At 41.7% G+C, this 27667-nt stretch overlaps 1 protein-coding gene across 1 annotated transcript; it reads right to left on the reverse strand.

Annotated features, from left to right (window-relative positions):
* On the reverse strand, positions 1-27667 carry LOC115087628 (keratin, type II cytoskeletal 5-like). The gene is made up of 9 exons (XM_029595037.1): positions 27060-27667; positions 25523-25746; positions 20765-20825; positions 20485-20580; positions 9636-9800; positions 6930-7055; positions 4710-4930; positions 2710-2744; positions 1-972 (listed from the first exon to the last, which is right to left on the reverse strand). Exons 1-9 carry the CDS (start codon positions 27546-27548, stop codon positions 758-760), a joined length of 1632 nt encoding a protein of 543 aa, XP_029450897.1. The 5' UTR covers positions 27549-27667; the 3' UTR covers positions 1-757.

A 27667-nucleotide genomic window follows, 5' to 3' on the forward strand; every position in this document is an offset into this window, starting at 1 on the left:
TGAAGCCAAAAGGTTTTTTATTCTGCTATGACCACAAAGAAAGGTGCTGGTGAGCAGTATCACAAAATCAGCGGAATATGCAGGTGTAAATGCATGTTACAGTCATGGCATACACAGCAACCGATGCTCTCAATGTGTTTGGCAAGCTTACCGGTGGCTCTAATTTCATTTGGCATTTTCAGAACAGTGACATTTTTATTATTGTGGAAGACTATGGAGGTTTCTAGATTTCACAACATAATCTCTCTGAAAGCAAACAAAATGACCCTTTTTCAGAAAGTGGCTTGCACTTTAATTTCCAAATGTTTAGCTCATGTTTAATGAATATGCTTAATTTCTGTTGTCGATGCTTGGAGATGTGTGGTTACCTAATTCAGTCTAAGGCAGACAGTGTGCCGGTTAAAAAAACACGATAATCCATAGAATACATTCTATGTTATAGAAAAAGCAGAGCAAGCAACGCGGAAGGAACATCAGGGCCACAGGATTACTGGAATGGCAAAGAACTATCTGCATCAACAGGGGTTTTACAAAGAAAACAGAGAGAAATAGATAATAAGCTTGTATAAGGGCTGAGCTTAACAGGATAGAAAAACAGGTCCAAAAAGACAAAAATGCAAGAACATTTAGATGAAGTTAGAACTGGATTTGATGCCACATGTTCCACCCCTGCATATGCAAGGCAACTCTTGGATGCCAGCTAGTAGTGAAACTTTTCATTTCGTAAAGAAGCGATGGTGAAGTGACACTTGAGGTTTTAATAGATCTTCTGGCTATGGGAGCTTGAAGAGGTTGTTGAGATAATTTTCACCCCACCGCCTCCACCTCTGGAGCCAAATCCACTGGAAGAGCTGGCACTGCCTCCATATGACAAGCCACCGCCACCACCCATTCCACCGACGCCAAATCCTCCACCGTATCCACCACCTGAGGCCATTCCACCTCCAGAGCTGCTGATATTGCTGACCACGGCTGTGAATGAAAGCAGAGAGAAGGAAAGCACGGTTACTGCAGAGATGCTCCAGGCACCCTTCCTGAGCAATGGCTTTCCACACAGAAATGGCTTGTCTGGCTGCACTGCTCACAAAACCCAGCGGTCACCCTAACTAGGAGAGAGGGGCCATCAAATTGTGACATAATCAGATGCCCTGCCAATGTTTAGGGTAGGGTTTATAGGATCACGACCTGAGATCAGCATGAAAAGATACTCCCTCAGAACTGGGTGAAAAATAAAAGTCCTGATTGTTATTCACTTATTATCTTTCTAGACAAGAAGGAGTGGCCTCTTGGTTGAGAATCATGAATGCTGCATTTGTTTTTTTCAGTATTTATATAGTGGCTCACATAAAAAAAATCAACATATTTAGGTTAGAGAGACCAAACTAAAAAAGATACAATTGTGGTCAAATAGAAATTGAGATGAGAGAGGTTTTTAGTTTTCATTTGAAGAAACATAGAACCTAGAAACTCTCAATATCAACAGGAAGGTGATTCCAAGGAACGGAGCAAGTAGAGAGGAGGGCCAAAAATGGGACAGAGTATGGAGTGTGCATTTCACAGAGAGATGTGAGAATACCTGGGAACTTTCCAGATTTGGCCCAGAGACTCCAAAATTCTAAACAAATTGCTGGGTCTCTGGGCCAATGGGGGAAACTCCAGGTGGGATGAAGAAGCACCCCGCACAGCCCAGGTGAATTCTTCATAGCTGCGCGGATGGTAGCTAGGAGGAGGTGAGTCAGTCACATGCCAGAAGAGGAGGAGCATCTAACCGGCTCAGCAGGAACATGGCAGTAGTGTTAGTGTCGCTGCGAGGACAAGGAGGTTTCCTGTTGGAATTGTAGGCCTGAGGGTGGATGCTACTACATTGCATAATGGCCCATAGGAAGAAGAGACTGCTACATTGCTCCATGGTCTGAAGGAGGAGGAGGAAGAAGCTGCTGCTGCTGCCCCGAGGATGCAAAATAAGAGAAGGGAGTTGCTGCTATTGATGGATGCAGGATGGGGAAAGAGGTTGAATGAGGAAGAGTGTGTGAGAGAAAGTGTGTGTGTGTGTGTGTGTGAGTGTGATTGAGAATGTGAGCAGGCGTGGGCATATGTGAGGGAGAGTAATGTGTGAGTGAGTGGGCATGTGTGTTTAAGAGTGAGAAATGAGTGAGCAAGTGTGTGAGAGTTTGTGCGTGGGTGAATAAGAGGAGTGGGAGTGTGTGAGAGAATGAGTATCAATATGAATGTGTATGAGAGTGAACCTGTGAGTGTATTAGTATTAGTGTACATCTGAGTATAAGAGAATCTGTGCATATTAACCAATCCCCCCTACTCCTGCTAATCCACAGCAATCTGGAATTCAAGGGTTCCATGGTATGGGAATGACTTAGAAGAGACATAACATAGAATGAGGCATTATAGATAAGGAGAAGCACAACAATGAATATATAGAAACATGAGTAAAGTCAACACATCCAGTAAAGGGGTGGCATGACATTTAAGGCCTCCTTCTGTCAGTGGCAGTTACTATGGTCTAGGGAATTCACATTTTCCTCCCGTTGACTACCCACTTGCTTTGATTATACATCTTTTCGGGCAAGGATTCATTGTAGCTCTATCTAATGTAGGATACCATGCTATAGGACACCATATAAATGCTAATACAATGGAGATTTCCCAAGCCATCTCATCTGACAAAATAAAGTGAATATATAATACACTTACAGACGCTGACAGCGTTTTGAATTTCTCCAGACATCCTAGAAGAGAAAGAAAAGCACTACAGGTAAATCATCATACAGACAAAGAAGAAGCTTTTTAGCAAATGCGATACAGTTGCTGCAGAAGAATGATGCTCTGCTCAGCACATACACCAAGGTACTAAAACACCAGACAGTTTGCTTATTGGTGTCATAACAATGAGAATTATGGGAGCAATATTCATTAAGCTGCGTAGAGGCATAGTATGCGGGTTCTTCTGTACTACTCAGTTTCTGTTTGAAAATTCACTTAGCACAGCATGAATTTTCAAAAGCGAATAAATGTGTAAAACTGTTTTACACAGATTTTTAGAGGCCTTTTAGAAATTAACCTGGGAGGGGGGGGGGGGGGACAAAACGGATAAAGGTAGGCATGGAAGAAATTTCAAGCTTCATTTTACATGTACTTGAAAGAGGGGTTCCTCCGGAAGCACCTCATTATTTTTCAGCTACTAAATTAACCGCCTTGAAAAATAGGTAGCTCTATGTAGCTACTCAGCTGGGGAGAATTTTAAGAACTTGTTAGCTAAGGATCCTCAGATCCTACTGAATTGTGAGGAAATGTCTCAGCCTAGACCAGAACCTGGAAGTAGAGATGTGAATCAGAACCGGAATCGGTTCGGTTCGGGTTCCGATTCAAATCATGCATTTTTTTTTCGTCCGGCCCGATCGTTTTTTTTTTATCGGCTGCGCCCGATCTGATAAAAAAAAAACCCCATCCCGACCCTTTAAAACCGCTCCCTTAGCCTCCACCACCCTCCCGACCCCCCCCAAAATGTTTTAAAATTACCTGGTGGTCCAGTGGGCGCTGGGAGCGATCTCTCGCTCTCGGGCCGTCGGCTGCCACTAATAAAAATGGCGCCGATGGCCCTTTGCCCTTACCATGTGACAGGGTAAGCGTACCATTGGCCGGCCCCTGTCACATGGTAGGATCACTGGACGGCCGGCACCATTTTTAAAGATGGCGCCGCCGGCCAGGAGGCTAAGGGAGCGGTTTAAAGGGTCAGGGTGGGTTTTTAGGTTGTGTCCTAACTCCCGTTAATGTGCACTAACCCGATTAATGATTTTTTCACAATAAATCAGTGGAATTTCTATTGTATCACTCTCTTTAACGATTAATGACGATTTAAAAAATATCGGACGATATTTTAAATCATCAAAAAACGATTCACATCCCTCCCCGGAAGCCCTCTGGTCTGGAGGCAGGAGTTCTACAGATTAGCCCAGGAAAAGCGCAACTCCAGTCCTCGAATTCCAGAATATGTCTGGTTTTCAGTTTAACCTCAATGATTATGCATGAGATTTATTTGCAAGCATTGCCTCCATCTCCCACATATTCATTATGGATATCCTGAAAACCAGACCTGTAGATGGCAGTTCAGGACTGGAGTTGCCTACCCCTGGATTAACCAAAAACTGGCCTTCCTGTTACTTAAGCTGTAATAGTTGTTTCATTTGCTCAGATGTAGTTATTATGTCTTATGGTTAGAGGTTCATCACATATTCTTTCCTCTTTAACAGGCCAACCTCCAAACACAAAACACATGCAAATGTAACATAAGCAAGCAAATGTAACATATTTAAATATTATGCCTGTTTACTCACTGAATTACAATGTATAGAAAGAATTTAAGAGCTCCAATGAGTCATGTCCACAATCGGCAGTAGCTCTAATGATCAGCCAAAAGGAGGTCTTCCTGTTGGCTAAGCTGTACAAGCAGCACTGTCATCTTTCTTCAGTTGTAGTTGCTATCCTCATGAGATATTCATCACACTGCCTTATTTTTTTTTTTTATCTCTGCTACCAATTTGCTTCCTACACTATGTAACACTGTTCTATATATCCAGAAGTCTTTCTGGAAAAAAATGCTTCATTTATATACACCATACCTTTGTTCTAGAACCTCCACCAAGTCTCATTAGGCTAAGGCTTTATCACCTCAGATACAACAATACTGTACGAACCTGCATTCTTCTCCCTCTAGCAGCTTCCTGTAGGTGGCGATCTCAACATCCAGGGCCAGCTTGACATTCATCAGCTCTTGATATTCCCGCAGCTGGTGGGCCATCTCTTCTTTGGCCTTCTTCAGGGCAGCCTCCAGCTCAGCTAGTTTTTCTCTGGCGTCTTTCAGTGCAAGCTCTCCACGTTCTTCGGCCTCAGCAATGGAATTCTGCAGCTGGGCGCACTGCAAACAGAAAGATAAAATGCCATTCGTTGCAGTCGATTGCCACATAAAAGAAAGGTGCTTTGCAGAAGTTGAGGAACTATAGCATGATTTCTTGGTTTGTAGATATGATGAAGTCCTATACAATCTGCCTCCAGCAGTAAAGGTTATTATATCAATCTGTAGATGGAATGGTGGGGCTGTGCAAATAGCTGTATATCAACAGTATTTAAGGCAGTGGTGCTCAAACCAGTCACTGGGTCCTATTCAGCCTGTTGGGTTTTCAGAATTTCCCTAATGAATATGTATGAGATCTATGTACTATCTTCAATGTATGTAAATCTCAGGCATAATTGCTATGAGGATAACTTTCAAATAACTGTATGCAGACCAATATACACGCACACATGGCTGCGCGGAGATCTACAAAAGTATTTATAACCCACGCATCCCAGGTACAAGCATATTATAAAATATGTGTATGCATACCCCAGCAAATATAGGTATGTGTGCTTATGCAGGAAAGCAAAGCATGCATGCATTAGCAAGCATTTCAATGCTTTGAACGTTCATACTTTTCCTATCAGTTTTAAAAATATATGAATGTGTCTTTTCATATGAAAAAAAGTAGGACTTGTTCTCATAAAATCCGATTCTCAAGCGGAAGTTGGTATATTTTAAAATATGTGTGCATAATTGAAATTGCCTGTTTTTCCCCTTCCTTTACCAGTTCACCCAGTCCTTTTCCAAGTCATCGAAATTCTCCTGTTTCTTCAGCCTGAGCTTCCCCCAATTCCCCCAGACCTCCCACCCAGCCAATTTTATACAATAAAAAAGTTTGATATCAATTATGCAAGATAATTAGCAGAAGTAAAATTACAGAAGGAAGTTGCCAAATGTAGAACTGTCCTCTTATAAAATAGGCAACTTACGTGTATAACTTTTGGTCCCATCCTAGGGGCCACTAGACTGGCCCTTTTTTCCACGCATATGTGTGTGTGTGTGTGTGTGTGAAGCCTAAAATATGTGCATAATTCTGATGTTTATAAAATACCAATTATGCAAGTATAAGCTACTTATGTGCATATATGCTAATTTATATGCATGTAAGTCTTGAAAATTTACCCCTAATAAATTTCTGGAAATCAAAATCACTGTAGGGTGGGGAGAGCCTTGAGGACCAGTTTAAGCACTGCAGGTCTTTCGCTTTTGCAAATTTTCCCAAATTTGGGATGATGCTCATCTTCAAGCTTTGATTGCTTGTTCTCTAGCATGCAGTAGTTTTGCAGATTCTTAAGGGCTTTTTAGTAAGGTTTGAAAAGCAACTTCCAAGTAGCTGTCTAGATTCATAAAAGCCCATGTCATTTGTAACTTCTAGCAGGCATGATTTTATATGCATAATTATGGTCACTTTGAGAAAGAATTCATCTCTTATCTCATCTGCTTGGGCTTCAGAACTAAAAGTTTCATGCTGTGACTCCTAGAAGTAGCATTTTCAGGGGCAATATATGCTCAAGGTATAGCATCCCCTTATTTGAAACTGTAACCTGTCTGAATGGCATCCAAAAAGAAAAATGAAGTTTATGTTCATGTGAATTGTTCACCAATAGTACTATTTGGGATGTACATTTATCAAAGCTTCAAGCAAGTACAAAAAATATATCTGCAGTCCCGTTTTATCCCAGCTCTTTTCCCACTAAAATTCTAGGATATTTTCATGGATACATTTAGAGAAATTTTGTGTTGGAGCAAAAAACTTGATAAATTTTCCCTTTTGCCTTAACTTTATTTGCCCCAAGCTCATAATAAGTATGCTTTAGAAATTCCTGTGAGAATTCACCATGCCTCATGAAAACTTTCCACAGATTTAGACCATTCATAGCAAAGAACTGATGTTAATTCTATAGAGAAAATTGCGCAGAAGGAGAAAGAGTATCAAACTCTTGGATAATTAGCTACAAGCAAAAAGTGGACTTTTCATGTGTCCTTTGCTTGTGAATATCAAAAAGGCAGGAGTTACCTGTTTTTTCACATTTTCAATCTCAGCTCGCAGCCTCTGGATCATGCGATTGAGTTCCGAAATCTCAGACTTGGTGTTTTTCAGGCTGTCCCCATGCTGCCCAGCTGCTGCCTGTAGTTGCTGGAACTGAATGTTGTCAACAAGACCAAAGAAAATGAAAGTTTAGCGTCATTACTTGCTGCCACTGTCCTGTCAGATTTGTATAATTTCTGGACTCTCCAATTTCATATTGGCTGAACAGCAAGACCTTGGAAGGCAGTCTAGGTGCAAATGCAAGGGGCAGGAAGAGAGAACGAAGCATCCAGCTCTCAACTACAAGTTTGGTTATGTTTTGCTGGGGGTATGGGATATAGGAAATGGAAAAGGTTGCAAGACGGGACTGTAGGACATAGGGGTGTGCACAATGTTTTCTTTTCGTTATGTTTTTGGTTTAGGTTTTTTTGTCATTTTGTTTGTTAGTTTCTTTTTATTTATCTAAAATGAATAAAACAACAAATGAGATAAAAAGAATGAAGAAAAAAAATCAAAAAACAAACCCCTCCTGTCCTGTCCCTCCCCTCAGATGGCTCCTCCACTCCCCACATTTTGCTTGCCTCTTTCTCTTTTTCATCAAAAGGGGCAATTTCTGTGCCCACCTGTTCGCTCTGCCACAGAAAGCCCTTAGACCACCCCTTTTTTGCACAGGAATGTGTGTGTGAAACCAAAAATATGTGTGTACTTTTGATATTCATAAAATACCAATACATGAATGCAAGCTATTTACATATGTGTATGCTAATTTTCCGCATATATAAACCCTTTGGCATTTTTCTCAAGAAAAAGCAGGCACAGATCTCTTTAGGTATTTTTTTTCTTAAGATGTTTTTAAAGGGAAAATAGGGGCGAGCTTTCCCTTTTAGAACTGGTACAAAATCCGCAGCTGATTATGCATCAAATTGCACAGTTCTGAAAACTGATCACTAAGGAGGTAATTTCATTTATAACTATGTGAGTTAGGATAAAGTCTGAGAATACCTTTTAAATGCAGACCTTACCCCAAATTATCAAAGCAAAGTTATGCACATAAATTCTCTTTGAAAATTTGCAGGTAATTGGCCTGGTATATGCACAGATTAACTAGCACAAAGTTACACCTGCTCTTGAGAGGCCTTAACTTGTGCAGGTTCATTTATGAGTGCATTTTTTAAATAAAAAAGCAATCAGGTCACATTCAGCATGTATGTTTGCCTTAGGTTTGCCACATAGCAGGCCAAATAGCAGGATCTAAGAATCCTGCTGGTCTGACCTCCTTTCACAGATTCAGCTAAAATGTTATCTGGCTCTGTCCCGGTAGTGTTCCAGGGTAAATCTAAGCAGCTGAGCTACTCAATATCCCAGCTAAGTTAGCCATATACGTGTATCTGTAAACTTCCCAAGCTGGCCTGTAGCTGGATATAGAACTCCATGCACATAACGTTCCAACTCTGCCCCAAATCCACAGTCCAGAATGGCTCACCCCAGTTTGTCCAAAAGTCCATGTGTAACTGGGTAATGCACATATGTTTACATGGCCTGAGCTCCATGCATATATAAAACCCAGTGGGATTTGACGATTCACCTAAATGCATTGTTTGAACTTCTCACACCCATCACTTACAAGCCTTTGATTATCTCCAGGGCATGCCTAAGCCATTTTATAATAGATTGTAATTAGGCTATATGGAGATATGCTGTCAGTAAATTTTAGGGCCTGATTTTCAAAGCACATTACATGTATATAATCTGTTTCACGATCATAAATCACTCTTTAAAAATCAATTGAGGGTCGTGCAGGTAAAAGTGAGTGCAAATCATGATTTTGCATGTACTTATACCCACACGAGGCATTCTGGGGAATGGGGAAAGGATTTAAGCACATCCTTTAGATTTTTGAATGTATGCCTGCAAATATGCATACGAGCAGGATATAATTTTCTGTGTGTATCTTTGCGCATCTACCGGGCAGCCTATGGATTTTCTGAGCAGGCTTATGAGCATGTCTGCTTTGAAAATTTGGGCTAAATCTTCAGATACAAAGGAGAAAGTACCCGTAGACTTTATGCCTACTTGGGCAGTTTGAAAATGCTTATATCCTTTAAATATATGGGTCTATTGAGCCCAATATAGAAAAAATAGCTGCGCTCGTAAATTGAGATATCTATATTTGGTGCCTAGGTTAGGCCTCTATTTCCAGCCAAACTTAGGTGCCTACATTTTCAGCTGAAAAATCTCTTAAATTTAGGGTCCAAAAATGTAGGCCTGCTATTCATTTGCCTGGATTTAGACGCCTAAGGTAGAAGCCTAGTGCTGAAAATCAGTGCTAAGCTTTTACTTTGTTTTCCCTGCCCTAACTCCACCCCTGTAGCCACCCACTTTTTAGGGACCTAAAATTAAGAGCCCAGTGAAACTAATTACCTACATTTAGGTACTCAGCCTTAGGAAATTTTCAAAAGGTCCAATTTAGGAGCCGAACTCCAAAAATTAGGAGCCTAACCCTTTGAAAATCGACTCTTCATATATTAAGAACATAAAAAGTGCCATGCTGGGTGAAACCAATGGTTCATTGGCCAGTGCTCATCAGGCAGTGGTACATCTGTTAGTGGCCAGTCTGGAGGAATCCATTTCCTGTTGCTCACTTCCAGGGCTCCAAATCAGCTCATAAGCTTTTCCACATACCCTCTTACTTACCTTGTTTTGGAATGTATTTTCAGTTTCAAGTCTACTTTTGTTGGCAACATCCTCATACTGAGCCTTCACTTCAGCAATGATGCTGTTCAGATCCAGGGCACGGTTGTTGTCCATTGAAAGAATAACAGATGTATCGGCAATCTGACCCTGTATTTCACCAAGTTCCTGTAAATCATATATAAATGCACCACTTACTGATATGCTTTTATTAATCTTCCTCACTTCATGAAGGCTTTTAGTTATCTATAAGATATCTCTATTTGTTAGCTAAAACATTTCTTATTTGCATAAAAATCCAAACACTTAATTTTAATTTTTGTAATGTACTTGGGTATGGGGAATTTTAGGATGTGATAATGGTACATTTTAAGAGTAGATTCCTTTCAAAAGAGGCAGAGTTGCCAAATTCGAAGGGAGAATGTGTTTCCTAAATTCAGTATCCATTCCAATATAAAAGTCTAGGTTCAACTTCTGACATAAGAAGATACTTTGGTATTTAAGTTCAAGTGAATGTGAACAAAAACAGAGAACACTTTAACCAATAAAAGAAGTTTCCCACTTGGTGATTATTATTACTGGGTTGCAGAAAGGGTAAGGAATGAAAGGTGAGGAAGGATCATGGTTGTCACTGTGACTCTGAGGATATATAATGTGGAATGATGGTGGGGACTGGTTAATGTTTATTACACTGGGAGAAGAGAACATAGAGTGAGGAATGATGGTAGGGATGGAATTGATGGTAATTACAGTGAATGTAGAGAAACTGGGATGATGAATGATAATGGACACAAGCAAGGAAAATAGGAGTCAAGCTGATGGTTATTTCTATAGTTGTAGAGGATATGGAATGACAAGCGTTGGGAGAAGAAAAGTTAATCATTGTTATTGTGGGAAGAGTGGTTATTGATGAGGAAGGATAAGAGGGGATAGGCTCATGTTTGTTACTGTAGGTAAAGAGCACGAAAGGTGAGGATTGATCGTGGGCAGGCTGAAAGTTATTAAAGACATTAGGTAAGGAATAGTCGGATGGAGTAAGTTCAGACTTATTATTGGATGTTTAGAGGCTGTAGAATGATAGCAAAAGGCAGTTTTATGGTTATTATTGAAGACATGAGCTGATAGGAGGGGACAGGTTGATGGTTGTTACCTTTGCTAAAGGACATGATAGGAAAGAGCAGCTTGATACACATTACTTTGGATGGAGTAAGAATGATAGAAGTGGGCAAGTTGATGTTTATTATTGTTTGACATTTATTACTGTTGTTGAAGAAGAAGTGTGAAGAATCATAGGATGGGGTAGGTTGATGGTTATTACCTTATACACAAAGACATGTGGTGTAGAATGAGAGGAGGGGCAGGATGATGGTCACTTCCTTTAGCACAGAGGCTCCGGGGTAAAGAATGATAGAGGGATGCAGGTTAATGGTTCTTAGTACACATGTAGGAGTGGAGTAGCCTAGTAGTTAGAGTAAGAGGCTAAGAACAAGGAAGCCAGGGTTTAAATCCCACTTCTCCCATGTAAACATCTTATGACCTTGGGCAAGTTATTTCCCCCTTTATTGCCTCAGGTACAAGCATAGGTCCTGATTAACTAAGGTTTTACCTCTTTGAAAGAAAATTGGGGAATAGACATTAAATCAGTCCCTTAGATTGTAAGCCTCCTGGGCCAGGAAACAACAATATCTATTGTACCTGATTATGCTCAGGTGATTAATAACAGGAGGGGGCAATTTAATAATTATTGAAGGTACTGAAGACATAAGAACATAAGAAAATGCCATACTGGGTCAGACCAAGGGTCCATCAAGCCCAGCATCCTGTTTCCAACAGTGGCTAATCCAGGCCATAAGAACATGGCAAGTATCCAGTGAATGACAAATGATAGGAGCAATAGGATGATGACTTTTAATATGGATGCATAGGAAATGAGGGAAAGTATGATAGAGGACACGGAATGAAGAATGACAGGAAGGAAGTTTGATGGCTGTGTCTGTGGTGAAGAAGATATATGGGGAAGAATGATAAGGGCAGATCAGTGTGGAAGATCTGGATTGAGGATTGATAAAAGTATAATTTGAAGTTCAGATTGCAAAAGGTATAGGATGCAGAATGATAGGAAAGAGCATTTTGATGGTTATCACTGTGAGAATAGAGAATATGGGGTAAGGAATGATTGGAGGAGGAATGTTGGATGTTATTAGTATGGTTGTAAAAGACATGGGATAAGTTATGAGTGAAAGGAAAAGGCCGTTACTGAGAATGTAGAATACAAGGAGAAGGCAAGAGAGTGGTTATTACTGTGGTTGTAGAGGACATGAGGTGAAGAAAGTTAGAAGGGGAAGTTCTGTGTTTGAAGAGAATGCAGGCTATGTAATGATAGGTGGAAGATTGATGCTTCTTACAGTAGATGTTGAGGAAATGTGGTTTAGGAATGATAGGCAGGTGACAGGATGAGTGTCATTACAGGTAATGAAAAGGATAAGGTGTGAGGGAGGGTCATAACAGTCATGGTTATTACCATGGGTTTAGAGGTCATGGTTAATCAATAATCGGGAGGATCAGTTCATGATTTGTATTGATTATAGAGAATATGAACTGAAGAGTGTTAAGAGTGTGGAAGATTAATGGTTATTATTCTGGATATAAAGGAAAAATGAGTGTGGAATGATAAAAGAGGGCAAGCTGATATTTATTACTCTGTGGGAAGAGGACATTTATTTATTTATTTTAAAACGTTTGTAAACCGACATTCATATAAAATATCACATCGGTTTACAAGAAACTTGGATAGGATAACACAGAAACAGAGGCAAAAGTTTCAATGAACAGGGGAAAAATAACTTGGAAGTGGGAGTCAGATTTAATTTGAGATTAAAGTAGAAGACAGGATAGGGGTAACTAGCTAGAACATAACTGGATTAACTGGGGAGGCAAAAGGAAGTCTATTGATAGTCTAATGGATTTCTATACAAAGGTTTACTATTTTTACTGATAGTCTAATGGATTGATATACAAACGTTTATATACAATGGGTTATATACAATAGTTATATACAGTTAGGACAATAAAAAATACTTAAGTAAGCGAAGAGGGGGAAGGGAAATAATAGGGAGAGGCGGTGTAAGGCTGGTAATAGCGAGAGAGAGAATCGTGATGTGAGGCATGGTAAAGTGAAGGCTTGCTTAAACAGCCAAGTTTTTAGTTTCTTTCTAAATTTTTGGGTACAGTGCTCCAGGCGTAGATCTGGAGGCATGGAATTCCATAACGTAGGACCTGCTAAGGTGAAGGCCCGCTTTTTGGTGAAACAATTTAAGGGATGGTGTGTGGAGGCATCCTTTGTAAGCAGATCTGACTGGTTTGTTAGTATAGTATTTTAAGAAATCATTTAGCCAATGAGTGTGTTGGTTGTGGATAGACTTGTGGATGATAGTAAGACTATTATCGATTATTCTAAACTGATGGGGAGCAAGTGCAGATCTTTGAGGATAGGGGTATTGTGCTCTTTTTTGCGGGTATTAGTGAGGATTCTGGCCGTGGAGTTTGGAGCATTTGGAGGGGTTTAATGGTCGTCATAGGGAGGCCTAGGAGCATAGAGTTGCAATAGTCAATTTTTGAGAATAAAGTGGCTTGAAGGACTGTACGAAAGTCGTTGAAGTGGAGAAGGGGGTTTTAATTTTTTTCGAACTTGGAATTTAAAGAAGCCATTAATGAATTTTTTTAGGTTCAGCTGGCTGTCCAGAATGACACGTAGGTCTTTTACTTGGTGGGCGGTTGATGTGGTCGAATCAGGAGGGGAGGGGTAGTTTTTTTCAGGGGAGATGATGAGTAGATCTGTTTTTGCTGGGTTGAGGGCGAGGTTGAGGCTGGTAAGCAGCAGGTTAACAGAGTTAAGGCAGTTGTCCCAAGTCTTGAGTGATTTGGAGACAGATTTGGTTATAGGAATGAGGATTTGACATCATCCGCATAGACAAAGTAGGTAAGGCCTAGGTTGGATAGGAGTTGGCAAAAGAGGAGGAGGTAAATGTTGAAAAGGGTTGGGGAGAGGGAAGATCCTTGAGGGACTCCACATGTTAGGTTGATGGGGTGGATTCCTTATTACCAATTCTAACCTTATAATATCTGTCATTAAGGAAGGATTGAAACCAGTGGTGGACAGTTCTTGAAATACCTATTTATGTGAGACGGTTTAAAAGGATGTTGTGCTTGATAGTGTTGAACGCTGATGAGATGTCTAATAATGTCAGGATGAAGGATTGGCCCTTATCTAATCCCCTGATGAGGGTGTCAGAGAGAGATATTAGGAGTGTTTCGGTGTTAAAGAATTTACGAAAGCCAAATCGGTCAGTTGGATGTTGACTACCCTTTCCAGATGTTTTGCTAGAAATGGGAGGTTTGAAATAGGGTGAAAGTTAGCGAGTTCTCCGGGGTCCAGGTTGGGTTTCTTCAATAGTGGTTTGAGGGTCTCTTGTTTCAAAGCTTTGGGGACATGTCCGAGGGAAAGAGAGCAGTTAATGATTTTGGCAAGGGGTTTAGCAATTAAATTAGATATAGTCAACAGTAATTTTGTGGGGATAGGGTTGGAAGGGTGTGAGGAAGGTTTCATTTTCTTTAGGAGGGTTTCAATTTTGAGGGGTGAGGTAGGCTCGAAGGTGTTGAAGGCGGTTCCAGATAAGCTGGGGTTGTTGTTAGGGGGGTGGGGGAGGAAGAGAACCTTAGCAGGGGTTTGGAAATTTTGTCCTGGAAGAAGACTGCAAGTTCCTCGCATTTGCTTTTCGCTTCGTTTCCTGAGATGGGGAGTGGCGGTGTTTTAATGAGATCTGAAACATACGAGAAAAGGGCCTTGGGGGTCATATCGAAAGTTATGGATTTTGAGCACATAGAAGCCTTTTTTGTTTCAGGATAGTAGATCTGTAGGTATGAAAGGAAGATTTATAGGATGCCTGCATAGAGGTGGATGGGTCTTTCTTTACGCTATTTCTTTTTTTTGGCTCTTAGTTCATGTTTTAGTTTTTTTAGTTCTGATGTGTACCAAGGTTTTTTGATCTTAATGGCGGTGTTGAATTCTTTCGTCATTAGTGGGCAGATTTTATTGGCGATATTGTTAGTTATTTTGTGCCATGAAGAAACAGCTGATTCTGCATTGGAAAGGCCTAGGTTCTTGATGCCATTGGTGAGGTGGGAGATTAGGTCCTCTTTGGCGCAGGGTTTTCTGAAATGGATGGTATTTTTGTGTGGAGGGGGGAGGATCAATTTTTTGATGGCTAAATGGGCCCTTATGAGCGGGTGATCCGACCATGGTACTGGAGTGCAGGATGGGGTGTCGGTAGCGGAGATAAGAGAGTTTATAAATATTAAATCAAGTGTGTGACCTGCTTTGTGTGTGGGGCTAGAGATAATTTGTTTGAATCCCATGGCATACATGGATGATAGAAAGGCTTCACAGTTGGGGGATAGTGGGACCTTGTCAACATGGAGATTAAAGTCTCTGAGAATAATGGTTGGGATTTGAAGAAATGGCAGGGGGAATGAAGAAACGTGGATCTATATTCAGGCAACAACCAACAAGGACTGACTTACATAGTCTGGATAAACAGATAAGCATGGGTATAGCTTGCTTATTGCGGTGGTTAATACCCCTAACCTATTAAGCTATTTCACTTAGATGCAGTTCCAACACTGCTCTCTACATTAATGGTGGGGGTGGAAGGGAAATAGAATAAAAAAGGTTACTAAGAGCCAAGAGTAACAGATAAGTATGATAGAAAAAAAAGTGTGAAAGCTTGTGGGCAGACTGGATGGGCTGTTTGGTTTTCTTCTGCCATCATTTCTATGTTTCTATGTTTCTATATCAATGTTTAGGTTATCAGTTATAAATTCAATGATAGGTGAGGGGTTGTTGTGTAGTAGACCCAGGGGAGTGTATAGCAGGCAGATTTGTAATTGTGTGGATTTGAAGAGGCCTATTTCAATGGTGATGATAGATTGCAAGATTAGCCTTAGCTCCTTTTTGGCGGCTAGTAAAAATCCTCCGCCTCTTTTTTTGTGCCTGGGTAGGGAAAAGATGTCGTAATGTTATGTGGGAAGTTGGTTAGTGAGAACTAGGTCTGTAGGTTTGAACCATGTTTCTGTTATCGCGCAGATCTCAGGTTGAGTGTCTAAAAGGAGGTCGTTAAGGATGGGTGTCTTTTTGACTAACTATTGTGAGTTAAAAAGGATGAGGGAGAGAGCAGTGAGGCCAAGAAATTGGGTGAGAGGAGAAATCATGATTGGTACCAGAGCTCTTGTGAGAGGAGGAGGAGAGTTGGATGGGTTTTTTTTTATAGGAGAGATAGTGGTATTTGAGGGTGGGAATAGGGTGGGATAGCATCGCAGATGTTTAGGGTGGGGAAGTAGGATAAGTAATGGTAGGGAGGGGGTTGAAGAATGTCGCTGTAGGATTATTGTATAGTTTAGTGTATATTGTAGAGTACGGAAAAGAAAGTGTATATTGTAGAGTACGAGAAAGGGAAGAAAGAGATAATGGTCAAGGAGGAGGTATTATCCAATGAGGAGGTCCTGTGGAAAGGGCATGTAAAGGAACTGGTGGCAGGGGGGGAAGGAAATGGTGTGAATAGATTGTAGACTTGTGACTTATTTTGTAGGGAAGCAAATGGGAAAGACAAGGTTGTATGTGGGCAAGGAAGAGGAAGAGCACAAAGGTGGCCACACAAAGGGGCGCACTAAGGGGCAGGCCCCTTTGTTGCGCTCCTTTGGTGTGTGATGCCCGGCGCATGGCGCCAAAGGCTCACCGGCGCTGGCTTTAAAGTTGTCCTGCGTCGATTCTGTCCCTCGCCGATTCACATGGAGGGGAAAATGTCTATGAAGGAGCATGCTGATAGGTATTACAGTAGCTGTAGAGGATGTGGAATGAAGAATTTTAGGAGTCGGCATGCTGGTGTTTACTACTGTAGGTGTAGGTCATACTTTGCAGAATCATGGAGGCAGATTGATGGGTTATTACAGTGGGTACAGAAGAAATGGAGTGAGGAATGATTGGAGGTGCAAGTCAGTTAATATTATATTAGTTGCAGAGGAAATGAGAAGTTAGGCGAGGGTGTGTTGCTGGCCATTACAGTGAATGTAGGGCAGGGTTGGGCAATTTTGGTTCTCAAGAGGGCCACAAACCAGTCGGGTATTCAGGATATCTCTAATGAGTATGCACGAGATTCGTGTCTGTCTCATGCATATTCATTAGGGATGTCCTGAAAACTGGTACTCAAGGGCCAACTGTTTTGCAGTCCTTGAGTACTGGAATTGCTCAAGCCTGATATAGGGGACACATAGTGAAAAATGATAGACTTGGGCAGGTTGTTATTTGTTATTGTGGCTACAAAGGACATGGAATACAGGTCTAGATTTAAGAACAGACACTCTAAGCCTGTGCCTAAGGTGGCAAAAGTCTGGGAGTGAGAAAGTTCCTGCCCCTGCTGCCCTCCAATCCCATCCTGCACTTTCTCCCTACCTTCCATCACTGTTACCCCAGCTGTCCTGTAATCTAAGTAAAATCCCACTGCCTCCTTCCTGCTGGGCTTCCAATACTGAAAGCTGAAAAGCTGGAGTATGTGCACATTGATCTTTTGACAAGGCAGTGTGCACCGTGTGCAGGGACTAAATGACCCCATGGTCCAGTATTCACAGGCTCTGCCTACCCTATGGAATCCCAGAGGGGGCAGGGTGATGGTTATTACTGGGGGTGTAGTGGACATGGGGTGAGCAGTGATAGGAGGTGCAGGGTGATGGTTATTACTGGGGATGTAGAGGACATGGGATTAGGAGTAATAGGAGGGAGGCAGGGTGATGGTTATTACTGGGGGTGTAGAGGACATGGGGTGAGGAGTGATAGGAGGGGGAAGATTGATGGTTATTACTAGGGGTATAGAAGACATGGGGATGAGGAATGTTGGGAGAGGGTAATATGATGGTTATTACTGTGAGTGTAGAAGTCATAGGTTGAATCATTATAATAGGAGGTAGATGTATGGTTATTACTGTGGAAAGATTTTGTGGGGTGAAGAATGACAGAAGAGTGTAGGTTGACAGTTATTTTCTATTCTTTGTCTGTGTAATATGCCTAGAAGAAACAGTATTTTACTGAAATATTTTAGGGGTGATATTCAAAAGCATTTATGCACATAAATGGGATTTTTAAACGTTCCCCTGAAGCTGTAGACAATTCTACAGTAAAAGTATGCTGGGAAGTGATTTTGTGTATAGTGTAAAGAAACAGTCTCAGGGTCAGAGTTGTGATGGGGTATTTTCAGTTTTCAAAAGTATATGCATAAATGTTCACGTGAACATTTATACCAATTGTCTAGCAGGTGTAAATGTGCATGTATATCACGCAAAAAGAGTCCAAATAAAATATACAAATGAAGCAACTATAAAAAAAGGAAATGCTGCATATAAAAATTGAGAATTTGTAAACACAGAGAACACGTTTTCAAAATTTAAATTTGGATCTTCATACCATCCCATGAATGCTGAACCTTTTTTCATTCAGTATTCTCACCGCTAAAGGTCACTTATAATCATCTGTCCTGAGATAGAATTTTTTTTGAAATTTTTCAAATGCTTAAAAAAAGATATACTTCCCCTTAAACAGAATCACCGAGCCTGGTGAAAAATTTCAAAAAAGATACTGTTCAGTGTCTGCAGGGTGGTATGATGGTCCAAATTTAAATTTTGAAAAAGTGTTCTCTGTATTTACAAATTCTCAATTTTCATTTGCAACATTTCTTTTTTTCTTACTGTGCGTGAATATGCCATATTAAGGAATCCATAGTCCTGCAAATTTTCAGAATAGACTTACACATGTAAGTCTGTACTTACTTTGTACATATAGATTTAAGCTCTACACAGGCTGTTATAACATTACCCTCCCTACGTTTAAAGAGCCTGATATTCAAAGCTACTTAGCTGGATAAGTAGCGACGTCTCTGGCTAAGGGGGTCATTTTCTATGTGGATCGCACGCGATACCGAGATCGGGGCAGAATCTGGACGGTGTCAGCCCCGGAAGAGGAGCATTCGGGGCGGCACAGGGGCTGACGCCGCGAAGACTTTGCCGACAGCGAAAGGTATGCTTCTTTTTCGCTGACAGTTTCGCGCCGAATAACTAAACCTTTTATGGTGTAGTTATTTGGTGCGACGCCGGCAGCGATCGCACCGCGGGCTGTTGCAGGACTGCCCCCGTTTCGTCCCCCGCCCCCCGTTACTACTGAGTTCACTATGCCTTGTGGCATTAGAAAATCCAGCCCTAAGTGGCTGCTGCTGAGTAGCTGGCTATGTTCAGTGGTCACCACTTAGCCGGTTTAGCCACTTATTCGCCTAAGTAGAGAGCCGAATAACTCGGGGGCAAGCAATGGGCATAATGGGGGGGGCTCTCTTTATCCAGCTAACTTAGCTGGATACCTGCCAATATTCCAATTTATCCAGTTAAGTAACTTTGACCTGACATACAGCAGGTCTAACTTAGGCCTGGATTTCTCAAAATTCACTAAATATTACATGCAATGGGAAAAGGAGCATGTTTTATGCTGTTTATCACAATGTGTGGTAGGTGTAGTTAATATCTGTTTTAAAACTGTGTATTATGGCTTCACAAATTGCAAAGCCAGCCCACTTGGCCAAAATCCCACCCCAAACTCCTTCCCTTTTCCTAATTTGCATGCCATTATGCGTTATGGTGTTTTTGCATGCTTTAAAGGTGCTTTTCGCATGTGAAAACGCCATATAACACTTTAATAAATGACCCCCCTTAGTCGGCTAAGTAGTGCTGAAAACGGAGATATTCAGCAGCATAACCATCCTGCTGTATATCTCATGTAACCCAGCGGGGTAAAGTTTATTTGGCTAACTTAGCTGTTTTCTATTGAATATCTACCTCACAATTGCTCTGTTAAACCTATAGGGATAGATTTTAAAAGAATGCGTACGTGCATCCATGTGCACGCACTACCCGATGCGCAAACATAGATGCTTAATTTTATACCATGCGAGTATAAGTGTGCGTATGTTATAAAATCAGGGGGTTAGGGCATGCAAGGGGCTGAACACTTGTGCAATCTGCGTGCGCCAGTTCCCGCAGACTTCCTCAGTTCCCTCCCAGTCCGCTCCAATTTCGGAGCGGACTGGGAGGGAACTTCCCAACCCCGTACACTAACCTCCCTTCCCCTTCCCCTAACCTACCCGCCCCCTGGCCCTAGCCTAGCCCTCCCCCCCCAAAAAACCTTTATCTTATCTTTTGTGCCTGCCTCAGGGCAGGCGCAGGTTGCGCGCACTGGCACCCTGCCGGCACTTGATTCCCCAGCACAGTGGCAAATGGCCGCTGTGCCGGGGGCCTCAAGCCACGCCCCTCCCCGCCCCTTTTCAAAGCTCCTGGGCTTTACGCATGTAGGCCTTTTCAAATCTGTTCCATAATGTTCTATAGAATATCCAAAATGTCTCCAACATTTTAGGCAGTTCAAAAGTTCTTAAACCTTCCTGATTTCTGCCATCCCTAATGGGAACTTTGTTGTCTCTCTCAGTAGAAAGATCTTATTATTTGCATTTACTACTGGAGAATTCTTTTTTCTAGTACCAGAGAAATATTCCAAAAAAGCCTTAAAGAAACATGGTTTGTTATTACCATAAGTTCAGTAGTGCTTAATAGAAGTAGTGAAGTGTAATCTGTAATTTGAAATGAATTAGGGTTGTCTTCAGGTTGTGGCGTGAGTCAAGGTTGTAGGGATGGACATCATCTGTATGTTTATGGAGTGATATTTTCAAAATATTAGTTTATTAACATGTTCTAGGATGTAGAATGTACTTACGGCTTCATAGAGACTTTTCAGGAAGTTGATTTCGTCATTCAAGGCATTTACTTGTGCTTCCAGATTCACCTTGTTCAGGAAGGCCGCATCCACATCCTGAAACATAGTCATTGGCATGTGTGCCATTGTAACTGGTTATTGTCATGAGTGATGGAACAACAACTGTGTAAATACTCCGTTTTCTTTACTTTCCAGCCATGCTTCTGTTCTTTATTGGTATGATCTTTTACTTTCAGGTATATTTATGTTTGTATTAATTATCTATATTGGTGACACTCACCTTCTTGAGCACCACAAAATCATTCTCCGCAGCTGTTCTCTTATTGATTTCATCTTCATATCTTTTGAGAAATGGGAGACAGTGTTTGATTACTGTTTGTCTCTTCAAGCAAAGGATTCATTAAACAGTTGTTTCCTGTGTAAGTGAAGTCTTAATGAGGAGCTATCAGAATCTGGCATGTTTTAAAAAAAAAAAATAGGGGACAGTTTAACTTTTTAAAGGGTTTAGACTCTAAATTGTCCCTTTCAAAAATATACTAGGGCTGAGTTCCTAAATTTAGGCTCATGGAGTTCCATATGCAGAGACATTTGACAGGATAACTCACAAGTTATCCAGATAAATGCTGACTTTGACTATTTTGGGTACTTTACTGACTATTATGTAGCCAGATAACGTAAGGGTATTCTGTAGGTATTTCTGGAAGAAGTTAGGCTAGCCAGATAAGTTATTCTGCTAACTCTGACATTCAGTGTTATATCCAACAAACTCTGGTCATGCTGTAGGGCTGCCCTAAAGTTATCCAGATAAATATCTCTAAGATGCCGTCTGTATTCAATTGTATGGCTGCACTACTAAATATCCCTCTAAAGTTAGCCGGATAATTTTACTCTAAATTTAGCTAAAATAGGCACTTAATTAAGGACCTAAATTTAGAAGCACAGCTTTTTTTTAATATTAGCCTCATAAAAGTTTGTCTAAACCTAATCTAATGTTTTGTGCAGAATGGTAGTCCTCATACATAGATGACATAATTGGATGGAGCCCGCCAAATAAAACATGTCAAAGTTTCTAGATCTTTGACTTAGCCTCTCTGAGCATGCTGAGCATGCATTATACTACTCATCCATGCGGGGTCCCCTTCAGTTTCTTCTTTTGTGCAGAGCCTAGTGTTTCGAGGTTGGGTGAGCCTGATTAATCTTCTGGGCCTACTTTGGCCAATTATAAAACTTACTTTTTTTTGTCATTTGTTTTCTCTGTCTCATGTGGTCGATATGGGGTCTCTTGGTTCGTCGAAGATGAGGCGGAAGTCTTGAAGGATTTAATCTAGGTTTTCCAGAATCAGTTCTTCCTGCTCCCACAGTGGGGAAACCCAGGTTAGGGCGGATCCTCCCCACATGGATAGTATGAAGGTTACCTTGGTTTTGTTGGTAGGGAAGAGGGCCGCCTGCAGGGAGAGGTGCATGTGGTACTGATTAATGAATCCCCGCTATTTCCTAGGGTCACCATGATAGCTCATGGGGAAAGTATTCATGGAAGCGCCGGAGTAGGGGCTGCTAGAGCCAGTAGTGAAGGCACTACAGGTGATGCCGGCTGTTGGAAGACTGTGTCCATCTGGAATGCCAGTCTTTCCAGAATCCTCATGATCTGATCCAGTACATTCTGCTGCTGCTGAATTCATTGCACTGTACCAGGAATGGCGTGGGGTATAGCCAGCTCCACTGGGACCATGGCCTCAGCAAACTGTTCAGGTGGTAGCCTTCTGGTCACACCATGAGCCCTTTTGGACTAACTGGTAGCAATATGGACACCTGTGTGGTGAGGTAATGGAACATGTGGCATGGGTGAATCCGCGCGGCTCTTCTCGCCACAGACAGAAGCACCAGCAGAGGACCAATGGGCACTTCCACTCTAACAACCACTGTTCCCGCAGGTTGGGTCCTTGGTGCAGATGGTTGACAGGACTTAAGCGGGCCCCAGGGTATGGCATGAGAGGGTCCAAATCCAAGTGCATGTCAGGGCCGGCGGCAAGTAGCTGTGTCCAGCAAGCGGTCCAAGATCGGGGCAGGCAGCAAACAAGCAGAATCCAGAAGACAATCCAAGGTCTGGGCAGGCAGAGGGCAAGCAGAAGTCACATACGGAACTGGGGTCAGTGAAAGACAGCCAAGGATATCAACAGAGAAGGGGCAGAGGACCAGAGACAGGACAAGGCATAACCAAAGGGAACAGGAATACAAGACAAGGCTGGGAAGACAGAGGCAGAAGACATGAACTAGGAACATGCACTGACAAGCAGGCTACTCAGGAGACCTGATTCTGAGGTGCTGGCCAGTTGCAAGAGACGTCATTATATATTCCTGGAGAATGTGACATCATCAGCCAGTGCTACAGGAAAGTCCCAGCTAGGAGACCTGTAAAGGCAGTCCAGAGTTAGAGGAAGTTCTATCCCAGGTCCTTGGAACAGCATGCTGCTGGAAACTATGTTGGAAATGCTTGGGATCAGACATGAGGGGCTTAACACCACTGCACTTCTGTAACCTGAAGAACCTGGACGGGAAGGTTATATTTTTGGTGGCCATCACTTCAGCATGCAGGGTCAGTGAGCTCCAGGTCTTAGTGAATTATCCACCTTACACTAATTTTTTCCATGATAGGGAGTCTTGAATACACATCCTGCCTAAGGTGGTGTCGGACTTCCAGCTTAACCAGTCCATCGCCCTGTTAATATACTTTTCCCAGATGTACTCACACCAAGGTGAGCAAGCCCTGCACAGAGACTGCAAGAGAGCGTTAGCCTTCTATTTAGAGTGGACAGAATTTTTTGTTTCTCTTGATAGGAAAAAGTTGGTCATTATTGTTGCCAAGCAGATGCTTTCAATTGGCTAGCAGACTGCATCTCCTTCTGTATACCCAGGTGGGGCTGCATATTGGAGGCCATGTCAAGGCTCACTCTGTTCGAGCCATGGCAGCATCGGTGGCCTAGTTGGAGCAGTTCCCATAGAGGAGATCTGGAGAGCTACCCTGTGGAGTTCTCTCCACACATTCACATCACTTTATTGTCTGGATAGGGATGGCCAACGTGATAGTAGGTTTGGTCAATCTGTCCTTCAGAAAATGTTTGAGGTATAGAAACCAACACTGTTCCCGCCTAGGACCAGTTGTTTGTGTTCAGGCAGCCATTATCTTGTTAAGAAGAAAACCTGTGTTGTGCCTGTTGGCACCTAGTTGGGTGTTTTGTTGGTCCTAGCCTGTAGCTAGGGATTCACCCATATGAGGACTACCATCCTGCTTGTCCTCGGAGAAAGCAGAGTTCTTTACTTGTAACAGGTGTTCTCCAAGGACATCAGGATGTCAGTCCCCCACAAACCCCGCCTAAGTTGGGTTTCCATTATGCAGGTTTCTTCTCCTTTATTACTTTTATCCTTGAATTCTACGTTACAAGTCTGAAGAGGAGCCCACATGGATACGTGGTTAATGCATGCTGAGCATGCTTACCTAGGCTAAGTCAAAGTTCTGGATGTGGGATGACTGACGTCCACAGAGAACACCGGTTACTAGTAAGCAACTCTGCTTTCTCTATTGCCTTTCTTGCTATGAACTTAAAGATACACCATTTTAAAACAGATTATTTCCAGTGTATTACATTCTTATCTTCTCCTCTTGCCTGAATCTTCTAGTAAAGTAATATAATCAATGTCTGTAAAACATTAGTCCTATGTTAGGACAATGGCGAGGCTTTGTCAATCATGACTGCATTACTAAGGATTTCTGTCCCAAGTCTGAACATGGGGTATCAACATTGAACACAACACATCAAATGCTGCTCGGCTGAGTTAACTGCCTATGCTAAGAAGACTGGTCTGAGCTACTGTACCAATCTCTGAAAGCAGGTGACTAAGCACAGACTGTCTCCATAATATATTTCTGGAAGCTCCATCACTTTTAAACCAGGAATCTTTGGAAAAAGTTCAAGAAAAATCATGGAAGTAAAAACTTGTGTCAAAAGCACTCTCTGACTCTTCCTTCCAAGGGTTAAATTTAAGGATCAGCAAAAATAGCACATCACTATCTGAAGACAAGACCAGATTTAAGATTGTGGTGCCCATAATTATCAGGATTTCACTCCAGCAGTCGGAGAGCAGCAAGGGGAGTTCTAGTTTTTGGGCACCTTCAGAATTCGGCACCTAAGGCATGTACTATGTTACTTATGGCTAAATCTCGCCCTGTCTGAACACATTTTTGGCTTTCACGATTCCCTTTTTTTCTTTTACAAAAGTTGCCATAAATTAAAAAACTAAGTCAAATAATATGCCATTTCAAAACTGGGTAGGCAAACTGCCTGGCAGGCTTTCTGCATGCTTTGTAATTTGCTTTTTCCTGATCAAGAAATTTACCCCTGATACTTTTGATTTTCCTGGAGTGTGGTGGTGACTGTGGTAAATTGCAGTGGATCACACCATTTATAAATGTAATTTGCATCTAGTAATGGTACTTGTATGTTTTGGAACAGAATTATCAAGAGGCAAGCCTGTCCTTTCACCTCTGACAAACAGAGTAGTGATGAGTAGCTACTAGTATTCATTATCGGGGTCCTAATTCCCACTCAAAGGATAATTAATGCCAGGCAGAGTTTAGTAGTGTACATAAAACCGAGCCACTGCCACTGGGACAACAGGTAAACCAGCAACTGCTCATATTGCAGACTCAGCTTTATGCAAGCCATGACTGGAAGCCGCCAATAGTATGAGCAGGGCTTAGGATCAAGGTCATTTCTCTCTCTTGTGGAAGGATCCTAAGGACAGCAGAACAAGTCTTTTCCCAGAAGTAACTGACCATGTTGCATTTCATAGACCTTAATTTGGAATTAATAAAGCTATCATATGAAATTATTCACGGTGGTGCCACAGGTGTGTTATTTTATCCCCGTTAATATAGAAAAAAGCCTCATACTATCTTTGGGAATCAGTGTTATTTGGGTTTCATGCATTTCAGTTCTAGTATTATGTTCTATCTGTAGTACACCCTTGCCATTTCACATACTTGTTCTTAAAATCCTCAACAAGAGCCTGCATGTTTCTCAGTTCACCATCCATTCGATTTTTATCACTTTGCAGGCAGTCCAGCTGCTTCCGCAAGTTGCTTATGTAAGCCTCAAAGAGCGGCTCAATCCTGTTCTTGCGGGATGTAGTTGTCTGACCTCCCTGCTCTTGCAGCAAATTCCATTTGGTCTCGAGCACCTTGTTCTGTTGCTCAAGGAATCGGACCTGAAAGAAAGAAAAAAAAAATCCCACAGGCAAAAAATACTTTAGCTACTTAAGTTACTTGCAGGATCGCTGATAGCAAATAATTATTAACACTGCTTATCCTCAGGAAATACATTAAAAAACTGATTTTGGTTTGTCATTCTTTAGAAAGAAACCTTCTCACAGTTTTTAAATGTAAGAAAACCAGTAAGGATCAAAGTACTATTGTTACTTCATGACTGCTTCCATCAGAATAAAATACATTTGGCTGTGTTTTCTTACTAGAGACAAGCTGTTGAGAAAAGGAGTCCTTCTCTCTGGCTGCTTTTGAAAGTAAGAGATGTGGAATGTAGAGTTTGCATTACACTGAAACCTCAGCAATCCTCACTCAGGCTGAGAGACTTGGTGACACACCCACTCCTCTATCATTCCATTCACAGAACAACCCTTCTTCAGAGGAACTAAAAGAGCAGAGACCATGCACAGGATTTTGTGCCTTTGAATAGCCCATAGTTTAAAAAGGGGGAAGAACTCCAGTAGTCAGTCTGAACTTAGAGAAAACTGGCTTTGCTTGCAGGTTGTGATACTTTTTTATTGGACCAGTATTAAAATGATGAAAATTTGTTGTACATGAATTTCTAAGTTCATAGGGGTCCCTACTTCATGATATCCAAATGAAGGGACCTATCTACATTCTAAGTCCTGAAAGCTCATGTATTGCAGCTTTGGATAATTCTTGTTTGTCCATTCGTAGGTATCACAACCTACAAAGGAGCTTAGAGGCCAATATTCAAATAGTGCTGAGTGCCTCAGTTTAGAAGCCTATTTTCAGATGATCTAAAGCTCCATAATTACGGGATAAATATAGTCGCCAAAATTTAACTTTAGAAGCCTTAAACTGAGGTTCCTAAATTTAAGACAGCTATTGCACTGAGTATAAGGTGTGGCACTTACACCTGAAATCAGCACTCAGCATTCCCCTAACCATCCCCACCCACTTGTAAGTGCCTAGATTTAGGCATTGAGCAAGGGAACATTTTTTTTTATTTAGGAAGATCTGAGCCCCTATCCTTAAGAGTTGGAATTCTAGATCTTTTGAATATCGGGCTCTATTTAAATGAGCCTACAGTGGTAAAACATTACAATGTTTTTAATTTAACATTTGCTGGGAGCAACATTCCTACAGTATAACTGAAGCCCTCTTATGTTGTTTTAGGATATGCAAAATCAATTGGCATTTTCCTGTCCATCTATTGGAAGATGAAGTGTCTTCTACCATAAGCACATGCTGCAGATCTTTACATGGAACAAGATGTTTAGGTTCAGAGACTTACCTTATCAATGAACGAGGCAAATTTGTTGTTGAGATTCTTGATCTGTTCTCTTTCCTCAATTCGCACCTTCTGGATTTCTGGATCAATCGCCAAGTTGAGGGGTGCCAGGAGACTCTGGTTGATGGTAACTTCTTGGATACCACCGGGTGGACAAACTGGAAACCCAGGACCACCTCCAAACCCAAGTCCTCCACCAAACCCAAGTCCACCTGCACCACCAAATCCACCAGCACCACCAAATCCACCAGCACCAAAGCCACCACCTGCACCAAAACCGGACCTCCCACCACCACCAAATGCACTTCGAGCACTACCCGCTACAGCTTCAGAAATCTTCCTTACTCCACCAAGTTCATGGAAACTCTGGGAGCTCATGTTACCTTGACCATACTTAGATCCACTCCGAGATTTACTAGTACCTGAACTAAAGCCAGAGCGACCCCCACCTGCTACAGTAGAGCTAGAACTAAAGACCTTGCTTCTATTCATAGTGTTGGTGGGTGGTTTCCCTAAGAGCAGTGGAAACTAAGTTGAAAAAAAAAAGTTGCAAAGCTGTGGTGCAGGAGCAGAGAAAAGAGTGAAGGAGACTGAACCCCTGTGATAGAGCC

Source organism: Rhinatrema bivittatum, chromosome 3 (genome assembly GCF_901001135.1).
Source record: "Rhinatrema bivittatum chromosome 3, aRhiBiv1.1, whole genome shotgun sequence".
NCBI classification, from domain to species: Eukaryota; Metazoa; Chordata; class Amphibia; order Gymnophiona; family Rhinatrematidae; genus Rhinatrema; species Rhinatrema bivittatum.